The sequence below is a fragment of the Lepus europaeus genome, chromosome 5, assembly GCF_033115175.1.
Source record: "Lepus europaeus isolate LE1 chromosome 5, mLepTim1.pri, whole genome shotgun sequence".
NCBI lineage: Eukaryota > Metazoa > Chordata > Mammalia > Lagomorpha > Leporidae > Lepus > Lepus europaeus.
In genome coordinates this window covers 8,493,586-8,507,456 of record NC_084831.1, presented here as the reverse complement: position 1 = coordinate 8,507,456, position 13,871 = coordinate 8,493,586, and the positions used below count along the sequence as shown (strand labels likewise).

Here is a 13,871-nt window from a genome sequence, read left to right as displayed (position 1 = left end):
AAACGGGAATATTCATCAAGTAAAAGAACAAAAAAAAAAAATTCAGATATTTTCCACTTCTTCACAGATAAACTGTAAAACTGCCCCTGTACCTTCAGCACAAGAAACAAGCTATATGTACATGTCGGTGGGATGATCAGTTTTTAAAAGTCCAGCATTTTGAATGTAACAACGGAGCTAGAACAGTCCTCAGTTGAGTTTTCTAGATACAACCAGCCAAACGGAAGTGAGGGTGTAGTTCTAAGGCAGCTGGAATTACTGTAACATCAGGCTGTTATCCTTGTCTGTAGGTGACTACCTGCTTACTCTGTGTTTTCAAGAGTGGAAAAAATCAAAATGATGATTTGAACTGTTATATTAACATTAGTTTCAAATAAGGCAGGAGGCAAACAGGCTAAAAAATAGCAGAAAAAATGTTAGAAGTAAATAAAAAAAGAAGAGCTTAAAACAAGAGGAATTTTGTATATCATAAGGTTAACATTTTACAGGAAGAGTTTTTAATATTAGAATGTATTACTGGGAGAGGTCTTTACAAGAGAAGTTTTGCCTCTCTGGATACATTTTAATCTACCTAAAAGACAAGGGTTTAGAGTAAATGCTCTCTCAAGACAGAGCCTGAGCCCAGGATTTGGTGAAGAACGAAGGAATCTTATGTCATAGTTTGAAGCTTCTACTTTACAAGAACAATACTCTAATCTAGAATTACCCAGAAAACGTATATGTAGCAGCAATATAAATGAAATTCTCATAAAAAAGCTGGCGGTTATCCTGGAAGTCATTCATGTTGCAGTTGATCTCCGAAGAACCTGCTCCTTTAACAGTGAGAGTGATGAAAGGTGGCAGGGTGGGCTCGTCCCAGGCATAATCCAATGAAGTCATGGGCTTCACTTCAGTTCGGAGCCTGGGTTCTGCTACACCATGCTGAGTGAAGACAACTGGAACCTAGAGGAATGGACAGACAAAGAGGACTTTCTTTCAGGATGGTGTCACTGGCGCGGGGTCAGTGCCTCCTAGATTTCAGACCCAGAGCCTTCCCAAATGGCTCCTATCCAGGGAATTCCCAGTGGGGCTCGCCATCTCAGCCTTCCCAATCCAAACTAAGCATCTTGTGAATTCCCAAAAGCCCAGCAAAAAGAACATGGGCTCTAACCTATCGGATAAGGGCTGTAAGCAGCTTTGCTAAGTCAAATATCAAAGGGAGGCACTCTATCCTTCCAGGGGCATTTCTAACACCCAGATTCCCCAGCCCCACCAGCTAAGCTGCCCTGTGACACACTTTGAAGACGGAAAGGAATAAGGATATTGGAATCCAGCTACAGAAAGTCACACCTCATACGAGGTACTGTCATTCAAAGGTATAACAGGATCTAATGATTTCCATTTCCATTCGGGCTTTACTTGGAAGACATAAAAATGTTACTGTAGCTAAGCAGCAGCACAACTGCCCACTCCCACTACGCCCGGAAAGCTGGCTCCTTTCTCAGTTTGCACAGAGGGCATCACGTCAACTCAAAACCAGTTTTGGGGGACAAAATTTACTTCCCTCTGGCCAAAGCTGTCTATCAGTCAAAATAACCAGCACAAACCACATCCTAATGTAAGGATTTCCAGGTTGGCCAGCTATTCAGGACCTATTTACACAGCTTCCTCTAAACTCAAATTTAGAGTATTTTGCACCATTATTTTAGGGGCAACATATATTCCACCCTCTTTAACCTTGATACCTTAGAAAAGTTGTCAATTCGGAATGGAGGGGGTAACTGATCTGTGTCACTAAATGAGATCCTGTATGTGGCTCCTCGGAGAGTAATTTCCACTCGTAGGAAGAAGCATTTTCCCAGGGTATCTCTGCAGACACAGGAAACAAAACAGGTTGTGTACAATGGAGGAAACAAGCCGCAGTCACTTTCTTCTCACAGCCACCACACTGCACGGGCCTCAGTCAATACCACCAATCCACAGCCATACTAAAAGGTCAAAATTGAGAATATAATCACAAAATGGTGATTTTCTAATTTTCCCATTTCCTCAACATTTATTTACTGACATTCTTCTGTAAAGATGAAGAGTATTGGGGGTTGGGGGTGTGGCACTGTGGCATAGTAGGTAAAGCCGCCACCTGCAGTGCCACCATCCCATGCGGGCGCCGGCTGGAGTCCCCCGTACTCCACTTCCAATCCAGCTCCCTGCTCTGGCCTGGGAAAGCAGTGGAAGATGGTCCAAGTCCTTGGGCCCCTGCACCCTCCTGGAAGACACAGAGGAAGGTCCTGGCTCTTGGCTTTGGATTGGCACAGCTCTGGCTGTTGTGGCCATCTGGGGAGAGAACCAGTGGATGGAGGACCCCCACTGCCTCTCTGTAACTCTTTCAAATAAATAAATAAATATTTTTTAAAAATGAAGAGTATGTATGCATGTATGTAGTGTATGTGTGTATATGCATTTGTACATAGATCTAACAATGGAAAACACGTCTTACAGAGGAATATCATTTAATAAATGAAGAAATAAAAAATTTAGAAAACCACCATTTTGTAATCAGCAATGTTATAACAGATTCAAATAAGTACAATCAGATCCTTGAGTGAAGGTTTCCGGCAGACAGAACAGTCAGTCTGCAGGTACCGCTCCAATGGATGCTCTTACCTACAAGGAAGAAAAGGTACTCTACTAGAACAGAGCAGTCCACTGGACCCACTTCGATTAAGTGATGATCAAACTCACCACCATCAATAAGAGAGCCAGAAGATGTTATAGGTCTCCCCCTGGTATACAATGGGACTCAAGACACCACACAGGAATACTGTTATGAAAAATGCTTATATATGGGAAACTATCGGCCAAATACAGAAAGTAGGATACTTTACGAGAAACTGGCTTAAGTCTTCAAAAATGTCAATGTCAATAAAGACAAAAAAGGAAAAGTGGAACTACTCCAAATTAGATGAAACAAGAAAATATATCAGGGGTCAGCACTGTGGTGTAGTAGGTTAAGCCTCCTCCACCTGCGGCACTGGCAGTGGGAAAAGCAGTGGAAGATGGCCCAAGTGCTTGGGCCCCTGCACCCACATGGGAGACCTGGAAGAAGCTCCTGGTTCCTGGCTTTGGATGGGCTGGGCTTGGATCCGTTCATTGCAGCCATTTGGGGATAACCAGCAGATAGAAGACTTTCTCTTTCTCTCTCTCTCTCTCTCTCCCCCACCCCTCTGCAACTCTGCTTCTCAAATAAATAAATCAAAAAAAAAAAAAAGAGAGAGAGAGAGAGAGACTGGAGCTGTGGCGTAGTGGGAAAAGCCACTGTCTGCAGTGCTGGCATCCCATATGAGCGCCAGTTCCAGTCCTGACTGCTCCTCTTCCGATCCAGCTCTCTGCTATGGCCTGAGAAAGCAGTCGAAGATGGCCTGAATCCTTGGGCCCCTGCACCCCCTTGGAAGACCTGGAAGAAGATCCCAACTCCAGCCGTTGAGGCCATTTGGGGAGTAAACCAGTGGATGAAGACCTCTCTCTCGCTCTCGCTCGCTCTCTCTCTCTCTCTCTCTCTCTGCCTCGGCCTCTAACTCTGCCTTTCAAATAAATAAACAAAACTGACACACCATTGGCCCAATTAACTAAAAAAAGAAAAGACCCAAATCAATAAAATCAGAGATGAAAAAGGGAATTTAACAACAGACACCACAGAAATAAAAAGAGTCATCAGAAATTACTACAAAGCGTTGTATGCCAGCAAACAGGGAAATCTATCAGAAATGGATAGATTCCTGGACACAAACAACCTACCTAAATTGAATCATGAAGACATAGAAAACCTAAACAGATCCATAACCAAGTCAGAAATTGAATCAGTAATAAAGGCCCTCCCAACAAAGAAAAGCCCAGGACCAGATGGATTCACTGCTGAATTCTACCAAACATTTAAAGAACTTCAATCCTTCTCAAACTATTCAGAATAATCAAAAAAGATGGAATCCTCCCAAATTCTTTCTATGAAGCCAGCATCACCTTAATTCCTAAACCTGAAAAAAATGCAGCAGAAAAAGAGAATTACAGACCAATTTCCCTGATGAACACAGACGCAAAAATCCTCAATAGAATTCTGGCCAATAGAATGCAACAACACATCAGAAAGATCATCCACCCAGACCAAGTGGGATTTATCCCTGGTATGCAGGGATGGTTCAATGTTCGCAAATCAATCAATGTCATACACCACATTAACAAACTGCAGAAGAAAAAACCATATGATTATCTCAACAGATGCAGAGAAAGCATTTGATAAAATACAACACCCTTTCATGATGAAAACTCTAAGCAAATTGGGCACAGAAGGAACATTCCTCAATACAATTAAAGTAATTTATGAAAAACCCACGGCCAGTACCCTATTGAATGGGGAAAAGTTGGAACCATTTCCACTGAGATCTGGTACCAGACAGGGATGCCCACTCTCACCACTGCTATTCAATATAGTTCTGGAAGTCTTAGCCAGAGCCATTAGGCAAGAAAAAGAAATTAAAGGGATACAAATTGGGAAGGAAGAAGTCAAACTATCCCTCTTTGCAGATGATATGATTCTTTATTTAGGAGATTGAAAGAACTCTACTAAGAGGCTACTGGAACTCATAGAAGAGTTTGGCAAAGTAGCAGGATATAAAATCAATGCACAAATAAATATATAACTCTTAAAAAAAAAAAGAAAAGAAAATACATCAACCAAATAACACAAATGACCCTACACTGTGAGAGGGATGTCAATGAAGAATATTCATGTATTCAGTCTAAGATAAGTAGTTACGACAAAGTATCCAATCAATGTTAAATTTCTTCTGTATGTAATAATGGTACAACCAATACAAAAAACAACATGGTAGTTCCTCAAGAAATCAGAAATAAAATGAACTCAAAAGATGTAACCATTTCACTCCTGGAGCTACATAGAATGGAACTGAAAGCAGGATCTGGAAGAGGTATTTGGATACGTATGCTCACGGTAGCATTTTCACAACAGTCACAAGGACAACAATGGACCACATGTCCTTCAACAGATGAACGGCTGAAGAGTGGTATGTATGTATCTCAATGGAATATTATTCTGCCTTAAAAAAGGAGGTTCTGACATGTTACACTATGCATGAACACTGAGGACACATAGGTAAACCAAGCCAGTCACAAAAAGACGAACACCATATGATTCAATTTATATAAGCTAGCTAGAGTCGTCAAATTTATATAGACACACAGTAGAACGGTAGCTGCCCGAGGCTGTGGTAAGGGGAATGGGAAGCTGCTGTGGAAGGGGTACAGAGAGTTTTAGTTCTGCAAGATGAGAACAGTTAGGGACATCACTGGAACAATAATGTGAGTGTACTTACACAAATAAACTATACACTTAAAAATAGTTAAGGTGGTAAATTACGTATTATGTGTGTTTCTCATTAAAACAATTTTAATAGCTTCTGATAAAAGCAGGAGGAGAGATTATGTCATCCTGGGTTAGCTGAGGCTCAATTGTTGATTTTTCTTAACAAGGACCAGGGTAGCCAGATTTACTGGAACAGTATTGAATGAGAGAAGAGTTTATACAAATATGCACAAGTAGAAGAAAACATTTACAATCACTATTACCACCTAACTGCAGACAGAATGTTCAGAGCAACAAGCAATCATCCTATGAACTCAGTGTTACCTCCTGGACTTATAACCTCTTGGGCTACAACAATTACACAAAGGTCAAAACTGTTGTTCATTCGATAAGAATGCCCACTCATACTTCCCCGCACTGTGCAAGTTCTAAGACCTCTATCCGAGCCAAAAATCTATGTGTTCATTTTACAAAGAGCAGCACAGGCTCACTATTTACGCTTCCACACCGCTCTGTGGTGTGGTCTCAAATTTACCTCATGTTGATGTGGAAGGAATTATTCTTGTTGACCTCAAAGCCTCCAGACCAAGTACAGTTGGGAACATCCATCAGTCTGACACATAACAGCTGATCGTAGTCGTTTCGCGGCCAGTGGAACACCACACTGGAGCCAGGAAGGGTGGAGATGTAGCCTTCTGGATTGGCTGTTCCCTAAAACACAGATCCCTGGCTTTCATCCACATACCCACGCAATACAGCAAATGTTCACTGAGTACCTCCTCGAGTCTTAGCAGGAGTTCGAACAGCTACTCATATCATAGAACTTATGATCTTGATAGAAGACAAGACACGACACTGAAATTCACTGTGCTACGACATAAGCACTACTCACACTTCAAAAGCAAACTGTGGGGTGGATGTTTACCTGAGCAGGTAAGATGCCCACATCCCACATCTCAGTGCCTGGGCTGGACTTCCAGCTTAGGTTCCTGACTCCAGCTTCCTGTCAATGCAGACCCTGGAGCCAGTGGTGATGGCTCAAGTACTTGAGTTCCTGCCAGCCACATGGGAGACCTGGACTGTGTTCCCAGCTCCCAGCTTCAGACCGGCTCAGCCCCAGCTGTTGTGGGCACTTGGGGAGTGAACCAGCTGATGGGAGCTCTCTTTCTCGGCTCTGTCTTTCAAACAGAGGAGCAGCAGCAGCAGCAGCCTGCTTACCTGTCCCCTGGCAAATTCCCTCTGTGCAAATGCAAGCTTGTGAGATGATTTATTATCTAACAGGTAACGGGGGGCAAAGATGACCATACAGGTGTCAATATATCGACCGCGACCTTTCTTGACATCAATACCTAAAAATAACAAGAACAGAGAAAAGTTTTGGTCTGACAAAAAATAAACAGCCTTTATAATTACTGTTTCTCTGGGGAAAAAGAAGAAAAAAACCAACTCTGCCACCCAGAGAGGACATCAAACTTTTCAAGAATGAAATGAAAATATTATGCTTTATTCACATGTAGGATCTGGAAAGTCTCCAGGGAAATATCGACAGCCCCATAATTCCTCATTTCACCACAAAGTATCTCCTATTGGAACAGCAATTTAAATATACAGGTGTTCAGTCACACAGACCTTAGATCTTCATTTATGAACCTGTGCTAAGATCTATGTGCGATATTTCTGCTTACACACCTGGGACACAAAACCTCGGGGGAACCTGCACCTTTTCCAGGCTACAGTGGAAATTTCCAAGTCCGTAGTTGGATTCTATGGAGCGCTGAACTCAACGGACTCTTTCCTAGCATCTCCTTTTAGCCTATTAACCTGAGAATCCCACGGAAACATACCGCTGAATATAACAGAACTTATTTACTTGTAAAATAAGTATGTTTTAGTACCTACTATGTACTAGGAAAAAAAATAACAAAACAGTCAGAAGGAAATTTCAAAATACCAGGTATCAAAAAAGAAAGAAAACTGAAATTGAAAACACTGATAACAATCTTTAAAAATACAAAACTCAGTGGGATCACTTATTCATTTAAACAATAAATACAGCAATCATCTTCAAAGCATTGGGATGAGCTCTAGCTATGCAATGATAAAAATAATTCTAGTGGAAATAATAAAAATAATGACAATAATAATATTTGTTAAACTCTTAATAATATATGCTTAATTTATCTACCAAAGGCTTTCGATTCAATCCTAACAACCTTATGAGTTCGGTATTTTAATTATTTCCCTTTTACAGATAAGGAAACCAAGGCACAGAAAGCCAAGTAACTTGCCCTAGGTCACACAGCTCGCAGCTGGCACAACTGGGGCTCAAACCAGGCAGGCTGCCCCTAAAGCCAGCACCCACAGGCACCTCTTTATACTGCAAAGGAGTATCCCTAAGGGCCTGACTCGGAAGTCAACAAGTGTCAAGAGAACCAGAAAAATGGAAGACTCACGCCTACAAAATTGCAATCATGTATCCTAGATTTCCCAACATAAGTTCAATTATCAATATATCAATCTGTTAACTGCCCCATTCACTTTAGAATCAAATTCTATGGCTCTTAGTGCTAACTACTTCAAAAGGAGCAAGCCTCACGTCGTGTCCTCCCCCAATCTGTCCAAACTACAGCTTCCAGTCACCCTGCAGTATTTGTGTCTGGAAAGTGCAGCAAGGGCAAAGCATCCCAGCTAGAAGTCAAGCTCAGCACAGAGCAGCTTCCGCCTGGTCAAGGCGGTACAGCAGACCAAGGTGACAAAAAGTAAAGAAAACTGTCACCAGCTGCAGAATCCATTTCTCTTAAAAATATTACGTCAAAGCAGAATGAAGGCAAATCCATGTTAAAAAAAATCTGTAAAGAAAACTAGGAAGACTCTTTTACTAGTAAATCCTGAACACTTAAACAGATCCCTCTCTGCGGGACTCAGGGCAACACGCACAAGAGACTTCCTCAGTTTTCCTCCTGTACCACAACCTTTTATCCACATTGTCCAACACGGTAGCCACTGACCACGTGTGGCAACTTCAACTTAAAATCAATAAAATGATTTACAATGAAAAGCCCAATCCCTCGATCACACTGTATTTCTCTTATGCTCTCAGAGCCACATGTGATTTGGTGGCCGCCATATTGGACGGCGTAAAACAGAACACCTCTCATCTCGGAGAGTTCTACAGGACAACGCATCTCCAAGACAGTGTCCCAGCTCCCAAGACTGAACACTGCTTGAAGATCCCTGGAAATCACATGCTAAAAGAAGGTGGCACTGCTAACATTGTAAACCTGAGGCACATTTAAATCAAACTGTTCTGAATCCTTCAGAAAAGCTTTCGTGTACGCACAGGTGGCCTGGAGGACCGCGGGAACAGGGTCTTGCCCTCCCCTCTGCACTACTCCCACCGTTCTAATTACTACAAACACCAAGTGCATTCAATTGTATTTTTTTTCTCAAATGTATACACCCCAATCCTAATCCTACTTCTGACCCAGACTTCCCTTTTGCACCTGGGCAAGTCACTTGACCTCTCTGTCTCGGTTTCACAAAGAACAATGCTTCTTACTCTCTTAAAGTCTGCAAATTTTAATGAATGCGTGGGAATACTTAGAGGATGAAAGGCATTCTAAGTGTTCCTATTATTCACTCCAGAAAAACAAAGATTCGAGCCAAACTGATACTTTCCTGACACAAGTGAGTCTGAAGTTAAACAGAGCCACTGATCTCAAAAGGGTAGTATTCAGGTGGCTCCTCAAATGCCCCTGGAGAATCAATCCGGCTTGATATCAATCTAGCATTCAGAGAACAGATACCTGACCCAATGCCAAATGAGAAAATCAACTCTTATAGCCAGGCCAAAATGCATGGTCAGTCTATTCCTCCAAGCCTGTGGTCATTAGCCAATGGTTCCAATGCTCCCACTGCCCCAAATGTCACCCACCAATGTTATAGATCAGCCCTGGGCGGTTTCCTTGCTGGATGACTTTCAAAGCTCGGACACCACTCCCACCATCCAGGGAGAAGCCCTGACACCAGCCCGGCATGCCTTCTGGATGAATCCCCCTTCCGATTCTCATCGTGCAGCTGCGGGCAGAAAAGCAAAGATGTACATATTCATCTACAACAAAGTCTTATCTACTTGTTCTAATCAGAAAACACCAACATAGCCATCACCCCAAATCAGATCTCTACTACTGACACTCATGTGATTCTTAAACACAGCGAGAAAATTAATCAGTGAGCAAAAAAAACTCTTAGCGGTAACCACAGTTCAACAATGTATAAAATACACTGACATATACAACTAAACACTTGAGAGAAAACATTAGGATTCTATGAACATAATACACGAGGAAAATGCTACACAGGATTCAAGCCAAACTAATCGTTTCCTGATTCAGGTGTTTTAGGATTCATGAAAAAAGTAGGAGAAAACCACGTCGAGAGGATGTCACGAACAGTGCATCACTGGTAAGGACTGGTACCGTTCCGACGGCAGAGCTGTTCCGTCAGCCAGTGTCTCCTCCAGCTCCGCCACTCAGCAGCAGCATAACCTTGGGCCGGTAACTCTGCCTCAGCCTCCGCTTCCTCACCCAAAAATGAAACACTGCTTCCTTCCCTGCCTGAGCCCCGTCACTGCATCCTCTCAACGGCTGCGGTTCCCTGCCTCTAAGCCAGTTAACAAGGGCTTTGAGATCCGCAAACCCCACGTTCTTTCAAGGGCAAAAGGGAGAGTTCAAAACCTTACACAAATAACCCCGACTGGATTAATGGGGCTGAACACTTGACCAAAGGGCCAGCCTGACTCCACCGTGACGCCAGCTCCTTGGACTGTGCTAAAAACACAGCAGAAGGGAAATTGCAGAGAGAGAGGGGGGCAGGTGTGGGTTTCTCTTCCTTGGCAGAGTTATGAATAAGAGAACTAATTCAATACATGTAAAATAAAACTAGCTTTCATTATAACCAACCAAATGGTTTATTTTTAGTATAGAATAACACAGAAATGAGATCCGAAAAAATCCCATTAGGTCATAGTTCTATCCCCCTGCCAAGTCAGGATTGTTATCTATGGTATACGTCTGCTTACACAGATACACGATAGCCTTTGCTAATTTTTTTCCCTTCCCTAGGAGCTGATTTCCCCTTCCTATAAATAACTGTACTCACAGGTTGGGCTGCTCTTTATCAGCATAGCAGAACAAGAGAGGGCTCAGGCTCCGGGCCAGCTCATGTTCCTCAAACTGGCCGGCAGCATCCGTCTTCGCATTGTCCTGTCTGAAGATCAGTGGCAACCCTTTAGGAAGAAGGGGAAGAGTTTCCATTAACCCCACCCCGTCTACACAAGAGAGACTCCAGTGGTTTACGTGGTGAGACGGAGGGAGGGAACAAGGTGAAAACAGTAAAACCTGGTAAGTAGTGGGCTCAGTTCGCTGACCAAGCTCAGGCACTTAGGATGGAAGCAGGACAGCTTTTGCACCCTAGACGGCTGAAGTGACCTGTCTGCATTGGCTCCATTGACTTAGCTGAGTAAACACATCTGAATTCCCAAGACCAATGCCAGGCCTACCTGAGCAGCCCCTGCACGTACCTGTTTTGTTAATGAGCCAATATGGGGCAGAAATGAAAATCTTTAAGGATCCTTCTGCTCGACACACAATTCGGATGGTGAGGTTCAGCTGCCGCCGATTGATGTCATAAAGTCGCATTCTCACCATATAGTTTTGGGTTCCAGGTGGAATGAGCAACTCTTTACAGAGGGGAAAATTCTCCAGTGAAACTCCTAAAAAACATACAAATCACTATCTTCCTGAGTTCTCGCTTTAGATTTTCAAAATAGCCCACAGAAAAACTAAACTGAATTCCTTTTTGGAAAAAACAGTTAACACAAAGAATCTCATGAAAATGGCCATTTTCCACTACTGAGGTGAGAATATGAAGCAAATCAGATGGCCTGGAAGTCACACTGGGGAGACTAATCTTCCTAATTAGGATTAGAATACCAAGAAGCTACAAGTAATAGCTGAGACTATTAGAGGAATTTACATTAGGGCTTGTGTTAGGTTCTTGAAACACAGTGGCATAAGTATAGCCTTAAGAGTAAAAGGTCCATGAGGCCGGCGCTGTGGCGCAGGGGGTTAAAGCCCTATCCTGAAGCACCAGCATCCCATATGGGCGCCAGTTCAAGTCCTGGCTGCTCCACTTCCAATCCAGATCCCTGCTATGGCCTGGGAAAGCAGTGGAAGATGGCCCAAGTCCTTGGGCCCCTGCACCCACACGGGAGACCTGGAAGAGACTCCTGGCTTCGGATCGGCGCAGCTCCGGCCATTGCGGCCATCTGGGGAATGAACCAGTGGATGGAAGACCTCTCTCTCTGTCTCTACCTCTCTCTGTAACTCTGTCTTTCAAATAAATAAAGTAAATCTTTAAAAAAAAAAAAAAAAAAGTAAAGGTCCATAGGGCCAGTGCTGTGGTATAACAGGTAAAGCTGTTGCTTGCAGTGCTGCCATCCCATATGGGCACCGGTTCTAGTCCTGGCTGCTCCACTTCCGATCCAACTCTGTGCTATGGCCTGGGAAAGCAGCAGAAGATGGTCCAAGACCTTGGGCCCCTGCATCCACGTGGGAGACCCGGAAGCAGCTCCTGGCTCCTGGCTTAGGAATGCCCCAGCTCTGGCCGTTGCAGCCATTTGGGAAGTGAATCAGTGGATGGAAGACCTCTCTTTCTCTCTCTGCCTCTGCCTCTCTGTAACTCTGACTTTCAAATTAATTAATTAATTAATTAAAAAAAAAAAAAGAGTAAAAGTCCAGCAGGCAAACTACCTAATTTCAACTCCACGGCCTGCCCTTATAATCTGCGTGACATGGAAACAAGCTCTCCAGCTCTCTGGATCGATCTCCAAACAGCTAAGCAGAGTGTGTGCGTGCAGGACCGCTGTGAAGACAGATGACCCAGCAAATGCAGGATGCTGCACAGAAGGACCACTAATTGTGTGCACAGAGATAGCAGGATGAGGACACGTTTTCTGTGAGGGTTCTTACAGAACATCTGAAGAAATATACTAGAAAACCAGTAACATGCCAAAGACTTATTTATTTTGGAGTTAGTAATTAGCACTGCATTGTTTCTCTTTTCTAACCAAGCTCAACAGTTTATATCACCATTGAAATGAAATCTTCCCTTCCGAGTTACAGAAAGAGAGAGAGAGAGTGCTCAAGATCTTCCATCCACTGGTTCACTCCCCAAATGGCTGCAACAGCCAGGGCTGGGCCAGGTTGAAGCCAGGAACCAGGAGCCAGGAGCTTCTTCCACATCTCCCATGTGTGGACAGGGACCCAAGTATTCAGGCCATCCTCCACTGCTTTCCCAGGTGTATTAGCAGGAAGACAGATCAGAAGTGGAGCAGCCAGGATGCAAACCAGTGCCCATTTGGGATGCCAGCGTAACAGGCGGTGGCTTTACCAGCTATGCCGCAACCTGGCCCCTGGAATGAAATCTTGTCATTGTGGGACAATACTACTAACGTCCAGTAACATTCAGCTTCCTCACTTATAAAATGGGTTTAACACTCGTCTTAGCCTGAAAGGTGCTGTTGTGAAGACCAAATGATTTAATACAGTGAAAGCACTTACAGAGACAAATACCCGGTTATGATCACTCCAGTATGTTGAGGGCAGGGATTTTGGTGCAGTGGTTAAGCCACTGCTAGGAACCTGTGTCCTCTACCAGAGCCCCAGTTCACGGCCCAGCGCTGCTCTCCATCCCGTCTTCATAGTGATGCACACTCCGAGGAGCAGCGAGTGAAGGCTCAAGGGGTTGAGTCCTTGTCCCACTTGGGAGACCCAGAATGAATGCAGGGCTCCTGGCTTCAGCCTGGCCTAGCACTGGCTATTGTGGGCGCTCGGCGAGTGAATCAGTAGGTGGGATCTCTCTCTCTCTTTCTTGCTCTTTCAAATAAATAAACTTTTTAAAATTTTTTTATTAAACAGAGCATTAAGAATGGGGACTGTTTCAAAACCATTTTAATAAAACGTCTCTGACAGTCTTAAAGAAACATACTTCCTACCCAAACTCTAGAAGCATTTCCTTAAGTGCTGCAAGCACGCCAATGATTCTCTACCTTGACTTCAATTGCCTTTACAAATGAAAATTAATGACGCATTAAACATTCCAAACCTTTGTCAGTAAAAGGAGAAAAGGCTTACACTTGGAGTACAATATACTTAGCAAAGGTTCATTACTTCTCAGCAACGACAGGAGGGACGTATCATTTTGCTTATTTTACAGCTAAAGAAAAATCATCGTTTGCAAAGATGAGATGGCTTCCTTTAAGTACACATCAAGTGAGCATTCTCAGTAACGTGGCTCTGTCAGTGCTTCCTCCGTCAATCTTCCAATTTGTTCATGTTTTTCTTATGAATGCATTATTGCTTTGAGCGGGCTTTTTAAGATAAATGTGCCAGGATTTCTTCAAGATGTTTACCAAACCATCACAAAATATTCATTAACATTTTTGTGGGACTAC

General features: G+C 43.3%; 1 protein-coding gene across 4 annotated transcripts in view; it reads right to left on the bottom strand.

The window, feature by feature from the left end:
• The window catches only part of VPS13D (vacuolar protein sorting 13 homolog D), a 275,909-nt gene that overhangs the window by 137,618 nt on the left and 124,420 nt on the right, over positions 1-13,871 (bottom strand). For all 4 annotated transcript variants that reach the window (XM_062190461.1, XM_062190458.1, XM_062190460.1 and 1 more), the window contains 7 exons: positions 10,938-11,129; positions 10,517-10,643; positions 9,291-9,433; positions 6,575-6,705; positions 5,892-6,067; positions 1,725-1,848; positions 707-942 (listed from right to left, as the gene is read on the bottom strand). In XM_062190461.1, the coding sequence (XP_062046445.1) occupies positions 707-942; positions 1,725-1,848; positions 5,892-6,067; positions 6,575-6,705; positions 9,291-9,433; positions 10,517-10,643; positions 10,938-11,129 (1,129 nt within the window). The remainder of the gene's footprint in view (positions 1-706; positions 943-1,724; positions 1,849-5,891; positions 6,068-6,574; positions 6,706-9,290; positions 9,434-10,516; positions 10,644-10,937; positions 11,130-13,871) is intronic.